We start from the raw sequence: 12,482 nt of genomic DNA, 5'->3' as shown, positions 1-12,482 counted from the left end.
GACGTGATTGTTGACTGTTTCCCATCTTTCAGAGTCTACTGATAATAAGGAGTATGGTTCCACTTCCAAGGCGTTCATATTTTCTCTGCATAATAACGAAAAACTTGCACCCTTCAAGAGCATGGTGAGAAACCCAGAGAATGCTATCCGTAGATATAAATGGTACGGACCAACATTTGGAACTCAAGACCTGCTCATAGACAAAGACGGAAATTCGGGAAGCAACAAAACCATTACAAACTTTGGCATCGATTACTTTCTTCCAAAGAATGTCACCAACCGCACGACCATCTTGGCTGGAGTTTACCCATTCCATCCTGATGAAGTTGAGGTGTTTTATTTAAACTGATAAAATGAGAGTCGACAACCGAGTGCATCAATCCCACTAGAATGTAGCGCTCATGGATAAACAACTTGCACTCATTTAAATTGTTTTTGTGAGTTAGCACTCCAAGAACGCTTTACAATCATTTTCATGGGTAGTTCATACTTTTATGGTTTCTATATTGACAAATCGAATACGTAAGCACTTCGTTAACGTCCGAAGTAGTTTCGGTATAAACGAAAGTAATTGTTATTAATAGTAATAGAGCGGTTTTCAATTGAGTGTTGAAATTAATCATGTTGATACTTTGGCTTTGTTTACTTTTTTTGCTACTGGCCGAGATTGGTCCAGTCCGTCAGATTGGTTAGTGGATCCTTTGGTTTTGATTTTACGACACTCAAATTAATACCGCTTTAATTGTATGTATTTAAAGTAAACTGAGGTCTTTACCTGATTATTCACTTTGATACTACACAGTGCTAGCGCGCTTGTGCAGGGGAACGCTTGTACTTGTGTTTATTTTTGAGTTTTTTTTTTCTTACCTTTTACTTTTGTAGAGCTATATCTTCTCTGATGATATAGCGCTATCACTCTTTTTCAACATATTACGAGCTTTGCATATGAATGAAGTAATGACGCATGTACTAACTATTTCTTTCTAACTTGCTTTTGTCTCTTAATAATAATAATAATAATAATAATAATGGCAATAATAATAATGACTTTATTATCGTGTCAATTCCATCTAGCAGTGGAGAATCCTAACTAGAACTATCTAAAAATAATATATAGAAAAGTCCTATAAGAGAAATTAAAATTGTGACTTACGAAGATGGCAACCACTACATTCATCTAGGATGTTGCCTAGATCGAGCCTCTGTACGTGGGTCTTAAACTGCTTGAGATTTATCGCCGATCTTTCTTTATTTGTTTATGTGATCCCTTTGTGCTGCGTTTTTATGCGGAGGCTCTTTTGATTCGCCTGAAATGTAAAATGGTCTGTTAATACTTATACTAAAACAAATGATGAAAGCGGCCCTTAACGTACTCATAGTGTCCTCGATTGCATTCTTCATTGCTTAATAACCCTGCTGTTAACGTTACATTTTTTTGGAGCTTTGAAAGAAAGTGTTTGTAATGCATTGTGAGATCGATTTTCGGCCAGTTTAAGTTACAGCTTTAGGTGTAGTACTATATATGAAGTGTACTAACTTCCTGGTAGATATGGCCTTAATAAACCTCTATGCTTCTTAGTTACTGTGCTATATACGCAAATCTCATTCCCCCTGCCTTTCGGACAGTGGTCTCCCTGGTTATGAGGCTAAGGAAAACTAAAAAGGGCTAGGTGTCAGTCAAACGGTTTTTCTTCTGCTGCAGTGCTGGTTGTTCATACGTTGTTAACACCTTGACGACCGGTTAGGTGACATTTATTTACTCTCATACTACCAGGACAATTTTTCCTTTCTCGCTGGGATCTCATCAAGCGACAAAAAGAAAAAAAGAGCACCTTTCATGTACCAAATGAGCCTTATTAAAGCGTCTTTCGTTTGAATTTTCCCATCGTCATTCCGGCCCATGGCCAATAATTTTATTAATAGTACTACTTAAGAAAAAGAAAACATGTACCGTGTTTCGATCAAATTTTATATAATTAGTCAAATTAAACTCGCGTTTTGATTGGTTCTCACCTATGATCCAATAGAGGACAAACGCATAGATGACGTCAATACTACAAACTTTTCCCCTCTGATTCTTTTAAATGGCGGAAAGTTTTGAGAATTTAGATAATATTCTACGCGACTGGGCGAAGGAAAATTAATGTAGAAAAATGTCTTGTCGAGGCTATAAATAGGTGCAATAAGCAGGAAGAATAAAGCAAAGCTCGTTTCTTTATAGAAAAAGACTAGGAAAAAAATACTCGAACAGTCGACTCAGTCGAGCGAGACTGAACAACACACAAAATGGGTCTTGAAATTAGTATTTCGAATCAGGAAAACACGGCCTTGCTTTGAATTTAGCAAAACCAATAAACAAAATGTTTAGGAGATTCATTTATTTAAAAAAAGAAACAAAACATCACGCACAACACATGTTCCAGATTGTTTCAGGGCACAACAGCGAGCAAATTTTAGCTTACTACAGATTAAGGCCGTCGTCTGTATCACAGTTAGAAACTGTCTCCGACACTATCTCAAATGTACTTGAGAATCACCAACCACTGAGGACACAAACTGCCACCGTAAGTAACGCGCCTTTCATTCAAAGCTCGAATGTAGATGTCAACCACAGTGACTTTTCAACTTCTCTTATATTCAAGGCAACGTCCAGGTTTCTTTTGGCTCAATGGGGTGCTATCTATTACTGTGTGATCTATTACTGAACAGACACACGGCAAAATCGAATCTATTTGTTAAATAGAAACACTAGTGGAAGTTTGGGGGAAAACAGAAATACCGTGGGAACACGAGTTTCTATTAAACAATTAGATTATGAGCTCGAGATTTCTATCTTGTGACAGTTGACGAGGGCAGCGCCCTCGTCAACTATCACGCATAGAAATCGAGAGCGAATACCATTTATTCCATTATAAATCTACTAGTCGTTCAAAACGTTGTGTAAATCCTGTTCACAGACACTTCGAAAACGCCAATAAGCGGCCATCATTTTGTTAACAAGGGCATACTTCTACGCTACTCACTATCACAGAATAGATAGTGAGTAGCGAAGCCAATCAGAGCACGGCATTCATGATAGAACGTTAGTGGATTTATACTAAAACTCGATAGAAACACAGAGAACACGTGTTTCTTTCAGAAAATACCGCAGCCAAAGCAGAAGGCAACCTGTTTATCTTGATCATCAAAATGTAAATTCTCTTTGCTCGCACCATCATTACGTAAACAGCTCTTGCTAGTTCTGTGTTTCTATCGAGTTGTTTATTATGTCAAGACCTTGGGATACGTTTCATAATGATAGAGTAGTCACGAGGAAATGTTCAAGATGTCACTTGATGTAAAATCTAACGGGTAATTTGGAATACGAACTCAACGGATTTTAGAAGGTGGAATAAAAAGAGCATTAAAAACACACCTGGTTTATTTTGTACTGCGGGGAACTTTGATGCGACAACCAACAATACCAAGGGGACATTCTCTTTCGTTTCGTCACTGCTCTTGTTAAAAGAAAAATCAATTCCTGATTCGTGTAATGGAGTACATACTGGCCAAATTTGTAACTGGTTAAAGAACATTCCAAAGGGTGTCAAAATTGGTCCAACAGGTCCCGGTCCAATTTGACTTGGGAGTTTGTCAACTATTATCTCTTTTTAGGGGCTTTTAAGCAATTATTTTCAACTGTCTAAATTTCTTTTGCATTGTATTTTGCTCCCGAACTGTCCGAATTTTCCGAATTCCGAATTTTTTCTTTTTCAAAAGTCACGGTCGAATGGAAAACGCCCAAACCGACACTAAACAGCATTGATGGTGCCAACTACAGGACCTTGCACGAGAGGAAATAGTTGAGACTAAAATTAATATAAATTAAAAACAATACTCTTTTGATTATTTACAAGTTAAAGACAAAGTTACGGTCTTTTCCTCGAGTAAAACAAGACAAAGTAAAGATACGGATGGAGACTGATTTTTTTCAGGAGTCTTTATAACATTCCAATGATTTTTATCGTGTAAAGTTCAGATTTTTTCTAAAAGAGCTCACTATCATTCAATTAACTCGTTGGAAAAACTACTATGTGACAGTGAAAGATCAATGCTGACCAAATGCTTTAATTGAACTTGCACTCAAGCGTTCGTCCCACCAATCGCCCAAAAGGGATCCTGCATGCATCTGACCTGTAGTGACTGATGGCACTAGTAACGAAATTTTGTGAAAAAAGTAGAAAAAAAGTGACCGCAAGGTGCCCGAAGTCAGTATACATTGTACAAGGAGGAAACAAACATCAGTGATGACAACATTCTCTGTAATAACATCATTGACGACAATTTTCTGCATCGACCTTCTTCGGTGACGTCATTTACAACGTCGCTGTTTCCGGTGATGACCTCATCAATGACGACACTGTTGTCGTTGTTAGCGCTATCTGTGGGATTGTAAGAGCGCCGAACGAGCGTTTACTAAGGCTTTGAACGCCTCCTCTGTACCTGGAGCTAAGCTCTTGTCTGGGTGAATAAGAATGGCCAGCTTTCGATAAGCACGGTTTATGTCATCCCTGAAAAACGTAACGAAGTAATGTCAGTGCCTCTTAACATCTCGTGTGTAAGTCAGTAATTACACTACTTCACAACTCCTAGTAAGAAAGATAGATTGATAGACACCTTCATTTAAAATCCAAACTCTAAAGGTAAAATATTGAGAGTAGTCCCTTCAGGGAGCTTACAAAGCATCTCTGCTATCACTAGGAGCCCTGATACTATTACCTAACATAGAATACACAATAATAGGATATACACAAAAATAAAAACTTAAATATAGGAAAGTATATTACAACAAATATCAAAAGCCTGTGACTACCATAGTAACATCTTCAAATTTATGTACAAATACAGTACCATCAGTCATTTCTATGCCCAAAATGGGCAAAATCAATTCCCTATTTGAGAATCTTAGGCCCGATTCAAACGTGAAACTTTAAATGTACCGAACCTACGTACAAGTAAAGTTTGACGTCTAAATCAGTTAGGATTGACACGTTGTACACGAACGTCGTGTTGGCCCACAGATTTCAATTGTCCTATTGTGTAGGTCAAGGTTAGTCAAAACTTAACTCCACTGTTCTTTCTGCTTTAAACTTCTTACCTTACCACAGCCAAATTTGCAATTAGCCAATCACTAACCGTGTCTACTGTCCTGATATCCTGCGATATCAAATTACTGACCTGATAAGTCTACGATAGCATTGTTACTTGGCCAAATTTGGGTACGGTAAATACCTACAGTTATCGTACCTTTTCTTGGTACGTTTCGGCGGAGTATCAGGCTTGTTTGGTGTCACGAATGGTGGTTTGGGTCGATCAAACTCGCCCGCTATGCGGCCGAAGCCTACAAAAAAAGTTGGATTACCTATAAACACTACGGATCGTAACTCATCTTACCTGCTTGCCTCGGTTGTCAGACCGAGTCTCTCGTGGTTGTCCTTGGCTGTTTTAAGCCTATGAATGGCCTCTGCCTGTTCTTTGGTGTAACCGAGAGTAGTGGATGCATTAACCTGAACAGGTTTGTCTCCGTTTTCTATCGTTGCCAAAACTGCTTTGAACAAGGTCTGGAAGAAAGTGAATAATTTCCTTACAATGCGCTTACTTGTGGGGTACTACAGAAAACATTGCGTGTAGATTCAGATATCATTCATCGCATTGATTTACGTGTATGTGATAATTAAGGAATGGTAAACGTGCAGCTTGCAACCATCAAATATTTTACAATAACCGTGAAATTAATTTTCTTTAAAGAGGCTAACCGAGCAAAAAATAAATAAATAAATAAAAAAAATAAAAATAAATAAATAAATAAATAAATAAGTAAAATAAATCAACAACAAGATTGTGGGCATAGTGAAACAGATACAAAAATAAAGACCCGTTTATTTCCGGTTCTTTAACCCATTGACTAAGGGGCTAAAAGTCCGGTGAAACCGATTATTGGTCCCGGCGAGCTAGCATAGGGTGAACTGGCTTTCAGGAGAAACCGCCGCAGTTCGTAACTACTACTTGTGATTTATCTACAGACTCGTGACACAAGATTCACTCTTACTTGGAACATATCATTGATTCCATCGCCTGTCTGTGCTGATGTCTCAAAATAATGAAATCCATGACTGTCTGCCCAAAGTTGGCCTTCTGTTTCATCCACAACTCTCTTCCTGCTATCAGTCTGTAAGAAGAGTTAGTGGTTGTGTTACCATATTCAGGAGTTTTTCGTGTCTTGTTTCATTTCGTTCGGCCGGTCAGTAAAATGAGGACTCGGGGCCGGGGTCTGTGGCAGAGTTGAACGAGATTATAGGCTGATTTAGCAAGAGAACGGGAACGTCACTTGACGACGGCGCGCGCAGAACAAACACCCAAATATGGTCAAATTAGAACAGAATCCAGGTTATTCCGCGCGCCCTGCAGTCGTCATCTGACCATATTTGGGTATTTGTACTTCGCGCGCAGTCGCCAAGTGACGTTCCCGTTCTCTTGCTAAATCAGCCTAATGACAGGAGGCGGCGGCAGGCAGGTTCCGCCATCCTGCACATTCTGGTTCATGAGTTTGTTAATTCAAGGAAATATAATAGTAGCTTGCATACAGCTGTTTTGAGATGGGTTGTCGGAATAAAGTGTAATAAAACGTGCACGCGTGACAACCCCTACGTTACAATAGGTACAACTAGATAGCGGATAGCTAGATAATCAAATATAACAACATGGCAAATCCCGTACGTTTTTTTTTTTTTTTCCTTCATAATTTTGGAAATAAAGGTTTTTCTCGCTACACTGAATTTTAGAAGAATTTTCCACTGAAAGTCGTGAAACACTGACAGAAAAGCTACAGAAAAATGGTGTTAAGTGGAAAATCTAATATGCTTCACGAGAAACCCCAACCTCGTCCCGAGGTCAGAATCCGGCTGACCCTAACCCTGTTGCGTCGCGTTGCAATTTTGTCAAAAGTCGCATCGCAAAATTTGACAACAAAAAAGAGTTTCATTGTGCCATTTCTGAAATGTAACTAGTTGCAGGTAAAATTAAGGGTGTTTTTACAAGGTCAAACTGTTGCTATAGTAGCACACAGTGTCACCAAAATAATAACCAGGTGATCAGCAATGATTGGGCAGTTTTGATTCCATGGTCGTAGTACAGCTGTATATGATTAAGAGTGGTTATAATGACCCATCAAAATCTACGTCTTGGAAAGTGCTGGAAAGCTGTTTTGAGCCACCCTAACTGGGGATTGTTGCACGGTTAATGCCCTAGGGTACATGTATGTTATGAGAGTTGAGGTGCCAAAACATTTTTTCAGAAGATTAAATACTGTGTGCAACGACTCCCTTCTCACCTTGTTAGCACAGACAGCAAATGCAACGCTCTCAAAGTCAGCAGGATTTCCAATATCTTTCTTTATCTCCTCCAGCCAGCTATCGAGTGCATCAAAACTCTCTCTGTTTCCAACGTCATACATGTTTTATGTTCAGTGTGCTGTGCAAAACGCTTATGATTCGGGCAACGACACTTGAGAGAAAACATTACAAAATAATGCTGTTGGCGTTATTTCCAAAACTTGTAAAAAAGGTTCCTCATTAGACGCGAGTCCGAAAGTGCCCGTACGCCTATGGCTGAAGGTCATCAAAACAAGGAACAAGCGGCTCAGTAAAATAGCAAGTGTTGGTCGTTTTCTACTGCTGGTGCCCTGGTCCGACCTTTTCCACCCTGATTTGTCATGCCAGAGCGTTGAGTAAGGGTCCAGGAAACTGATCGCCCTTGGATAAATTGCCAGCTAAAAGGTTTTGCTCGACGGCATCGGGCAATGGCTCTTTGTTCAGGCTACTGCGAAATAAGGTCAATCGCAAAGAGAAGCGTTGCCGTAAGATCTACTATGAGAAAAAAGTTTCAAAAAGATCGAAACCTCGTGGTTGGTGGTTGGTGGTGCGACCCTGGCCAGTTTGATTTTATTCCAGAACCTTCATTTACTTTCGCTCTCATATCGATGCTCCTCCATTGGCTGCGAGTTAAGGATGGCACTGGCTCAACTGTGAGAACTGCTCTCCTGGACTATAGAAAGAAAAAAATAAAAATAAAAAACAGCCAAGAGCAAAGAGTTAGTTACTTGTTTTAGAACATACCACCATCTTATGTCCATCTTATGTCCAGGTTGGGCTACATGGCGTACACTTTGAGAGAGTATCTTCTGCTTAAGTCCCAGGGGTTTCGATCCGAAATGACTTGAGATGGGACGATCACGTGGATGCTGTCACGTTCAAGGTCGCATGCCGCCTGTATCGTTTGCGTTACCTTAAGAGGGCCGGTTTTAATCCAGGCCATTATCTGTTGAATTATTTAATGATATTGTCAACAACACAAACTGCCTAATCTACTACCTCCGCTGGCCGGTTCTCACACCCAGCGTCTGAAAAACAGGAGGATTTTTTTTATATCTCACTATGTCGGACCGATCGCTTTAGAAAGTCTTTTACTGTTAGCCTTTACCTTGTAATTAGTTTGTAAATTAGTCTTGATATAATTCATTTCTAGAATCTTTTATTGTAACTCACTAGTAGCATGTGAAGTGTACACGTAATTCACATGACTGCTAGGTGTGTATTTTCTTTTAATAAACGATTTATCTATCTATTTATCTAAATTATCCCGAATTTACTTTTCCTTTCCAGAGTCCTTGTGAGAGTTTTCCCTGTCAGCACGGTGGAACCTGCCGAGCGCTTTACGAGACTAACGACTATCAATGTAAGTGCACACCAAAGTACACCGACAGAAACTGTGAGAACGGTGAGTGAAGTCAATCTTTCTGTGGACGTTTAGAAGTATATATAGAGCCATTAGGGACTTTCATACCGGGAAGCCTGGGTATTAGTTTCGCGGTTTGTAGGGACAAGATTTTCGCGGAAAAAATTGTAAATGTGGCGGTCCTTCATGAATTGTCATAATTTTAAAAACTTTTGATCAGAAATTCGTCTTTGGAGGTAGAAAACCCCATGTAACAATGAGGATAAATCGATTATCAAGACATCCAGGACTAGTCCAGAAACTCAAAGCAAAGTCAGCCGGAAAAAGCTTACGTATTTCCCTGTAGTCTTGATTCCTCGGATATTCCACCGGCCACAGCCAAGTGGAGGGCAGCCAACGACGATTTGCCCAAGATCAACAATAAAATGTTTACTCAGTATGTTTCTATGAAACGGGAAGGTAGTGCTGGTCAGCAGAAGAAAGCGTTACAAATGTTTACAAGTAGAAAAATTGTTAATGTCAAAACTCTTGTCAACGAGCGAGTAGTTTACGTGAAGGCTATGATAAAAAAGTCTTACGGGTCCATGCAACGCCCCACAGTTATTATCTTTGAAAATGGAATACCAACCAAAGCTCATTGTAGTTGTCCAGTAGGACTAAGTGGAATCTGTCGCCATGTATTAGCATTGCTTCTCTTCTTGAAAAACTATCATGAAACTGGAGAGAACATACAAGCCTTAACATGTACAGAACAACTCCAGAAATGGCATAGGTCCTCACACAAGAGTTCTATACCAATGGTACCACTGAGGGGGTGAAAAGTTAAATCTGCTGTAAGAGTTGAAAACAAAGAAGGTACCATTCAAGTAGCTGATCCCCAAAATAGCACGATGAAACGTGATGTTAAAAAATGAGAGATGAAATGAAAAGTGGAATCATTAAAATTGAGGACAGCTTTAAACCGTTTGAACATCATGTGTACGCAGTACTGGTTGAATCCTCTGAACACCCCCTGACTTTTCAGTGATACAGTTATCTGATATAGAACCTGGGTAGACATCACTGCAAAAAAAAAAAAAAAAACATCCCATGTGATGCAATTCCAATGAGGGCTTTGCTGTTATGGTGTTCTTGTAGTTAGAAAAAATGAGAGAATTTAAATCAAGATTTGATATATACTGAAATTTGAATTCAGTACAATCGAGGATCATGTCTGTGAGGCCAAGGCCAGTCTTAACGAAAATATCTGGCACCTTCTTTAGTAAAAACCCAGCTTCAGGCTTAAGGTTAATACAAGTGAAGATAGTCTCAAGGAAAACTGTCCAACTAACAAATATGCACTGAGTTATGTTCTCTCCTACTTTAAGCATAAATGCCATCACACCCTGATGGAGAGAATATCTACAGATTGTAAGCACTGCAAAGAGTTCTCTTGGTTTATCTAGAGATCTCTTCCCAGTACCTTTACAATCAGTATAGATGACATGGACATCACTGTAAGGCTGCACACAAGTCCAGAGAATGAATGAATGAATACCTTTATTTAAGTGTCAAACTAAAATAGCAGTAAATAACCATTAAATGGGGACACTATGAATAAATTAAAATTAATAAAACTATTTACAATTGATAAAACGAGTATGAAATTAATGAGCTTATTTACCTGTGCATGATTGTTGAGTGTGGCTTAGAACTATTTACAAATACATACAGACTTTATAAAATACTAAAGTGTCTATTAAGTACGACATAAAATACAATCAGAACAATGAGCATCAGCCAGTAAGGAATTTAAATCAAGCTCTCTAATACGCTGCCTAAATACAGATAATGCAGAAAGGTCTTATATTTTTGGGTATTAGACTCCATAACTTTGGGCCAATGTATCTGATGGAATGCTTGTCATATGTAGTCGTGTTTAAAAATCTTTGCATGGCGAACTCCTTGTTTCTCAGTGAATATTTGGTGTCTGTCATATGGAAGAGGTCTGCAATATATCTCGGACAAATGTGTTTTTTTGTCTTGTAAATAAAAACAGCCATATCCTGTAACTATCTGTTACGCAGGGTGCACGGATTAGCCATACTCAATAATTTATCATTTTTAACTGTTCAACAGATAATCCACACAAGTACTTAAATGTATTTGGCTTCTTAATGAGATTGGAGTTGCTAAATTGCTCTCGTTGTAGCCTTTTTACAACAATCTTCAGTTCCTCATTTTGTTTATTAGTATTTTGCTAGGTTTGTTCAATGTTTCGCAATTTAGTTTTTAAACTGAGATTTTCAGTCCTCAGTTTTTTAACCATGGGTACTTACCATTTACATGGGAAAACCGGAAATTCCAGTTGGAAAATCAAATGGTTCGCGCTATTCCGTTTGGGAAGCTTCAGAAGATATGGGCCGTGATTTGAGGTGATGCTATTTTTCTGCTCTTTTAAGTCTCTCTAGCTGATGTGGATATACTTAATAGCGATTCCTTCTCCCGCAACGTGGCATTCAATTGTTTAATGTTTATGCCTGAAATTTCCAACCGGATGGTTTTTGTAAATGGTGAGCACCCCATGTCTTGAGCATCGGTCAGGTGCCCGTTCAATAGCTGGTTATCTTCTTCCAACGCACCCAAACGAGTCGATAACTGTCGTTTAGATAACTTCCTTGACCTTTCAGCAGTTGGCTGATCTCTTTCTGTTCGAGCTTCTCTTTTTTTTTAGATCCAGAAACTACAGAACACCGCTTGGCCAGAAAAAGTTTCCTTTCGAGACTACTTACTTTTCGTTTGGCAGGCTTTGTTGCTTTTCTCTCTTGTAGAGATTTTGCCTGTTTAAGCCTTTTTTCCAGTGTCACTAATTGAGAGGCTGGGGCAGGGATGCCAGGAAAATCAGCACTCGCTTCTCTCTATATCCACGGCTCCAATGTTCCCCACAAATATGACCAGAATGCCAGGTTAGACCCGTCATTTGAAGAATCCTGGTGTAGGCAGCTTGAACCTCAGGGTCACGGGGCAAACGATAAAACCTGGTCGATTCCCCTTGAGGATTTCGCGTTCGTAAATTGTTGGTACAGAATGCCGAACAACAAAACCACTTCACCATTCTTTCTTGTCACACTGCCGCCATATTTGTTGTTGTCCCTACAAACCGCGAGACTAGTACCCAGGCTTCCCGGTATGAAAGTCCCTAATTGGAATTATCCTTTTTTGAGGTGGATTCTCATTAATTTGTGGTGGATACATTAACGTTGATTACGTCAAGATTGAGGTGTGGTTCATGAATAAAATTCGCGGGAAACTTTTTAATTTATGCTGAACATGTCTCAGAGGCAAGTACTAGTAATGACGTCACATACACACATGATACACACATACATACATACATACATACATACATAAACTTTATTTAAGCGTCAATAAGTATTTAGCTCTATGCTAAGAGCTAATTGCGGACACTTAATTAAAAAGCTAAAAATTGAACAATAAAAGAAATATTAAATTAGAAATTTAAATAAAACTTACAATTCATTATAAAAGAATAAATTATTTACAATGCTAATAGTAACCTATTAATAACCTAGTAGCCTATTTGCTAATTGTGACCTATAAACAGTATGAAATTAGTTAAAATATAAATAATTTAAGGGGGACAAACGTCCGAAGTCTTGGTCAGGACTGGCACATTTGTCAATTGCAGCTCCCGTCCAACAATCCGGTTA

General features: G+C 38.9%; 2 protein-coding genes across 2 annotated transcripts in view; one reads left to right on the top strand and one right to left on the bottom strand.

Annotated features, from left to right (window-relative positions):
- LOC149104316 (uncharacterized) overlaps positions 1 to 1,578 on the top strand; it is a 33,006-nt gene extending 31,428 nt beyond the window's left edge. Inside the window, exon 6 of the mRNA XM_089271227.1 lies at positions 33 to 1,578. Coding sequence (XP_089127353.1) covers positions 33 to 349 — 317 coding nt within the window. The 3' untranslated portion in view covers positions 350 to 1,578. The remainder of the gene's footprint in view (positions 1 to 32) is intronic.
- A 2,264-nt stretch (positions 1,579 to 3,842) lies between these two features.
- On the bottom strand, positions 3,843 to 8,189 carry LOC110068110 (dnaJ homolog subfamily C member 27-like). Its single transcript, XM_020775481.2, has 4 exons — positions 7,370 to 8,189; positions 6,089 to 6,208; positions 5,434 to 5,600; positions 3,843 to 4,550 (listed from the first exon to the last, which is right to left on the bottom strand). The coding sequence occupies exons 1-4, from the start codon at positions 7,490 to 7,492 to the stop codon at positions 4,418 to 4,420; spliced, it is 543 nt and encodes a 180-aa protein (XP_020631140.2). The 5' UTR covers positions 7,493 to 8,189; the 3' UTR covers positions 3,843 to 4,417.
- Between the last annotated feature and the right edge of the window lie 4,293 nt (positions 8,190 to 12,482).

This window comes from Orbicella faveolata, unplaced genomic scaffold, assembly GCF_042242905.1.
Source record: "Orbicella faveolata isolate gen_17 unplaced genomic scaffold, um_ofav_v1 contig_34, whole genome shotgun sequence".
NCBI lineage: Eukaryota > Metazoa > Cnidaria > Anthozoa > Scleractinia > Merulinidae > Orbicella > Orbicella faveolata.
Note: the sequence above shows the minus strand (reverse complement) of the source record. Positions and strands in the feature narration are given on the sequence as shown.

What these genes read in the sequence shown, in the direction of transcription:
- LOC110068110 (XM_020775481.2), bottom strand. Translation starts at nt 7,492, where the DNA reads ATGTATGACGTTGGAAACAGAGAGAGTTTTGATGCACTCGATAGCTGG. An exon ending in TTGCTGTCTGTGCTAACAAG is followed by an intron (nt 6,209 to 7,369) that starts GTGAGAAGGGAG and finishes CTCTTCTTACAG; the next exon opens with ACTGATAGCAGGAAGAGAGT. An exon ending in CTGACAACCGAGGCAAGCAG is followed by an intron (nt 4,551 to 5,433) that starts GTAAGATGAGTT and finishes TACGTTTTTCAG; the next exon opens with GGATGACATAAACCGTGCTT.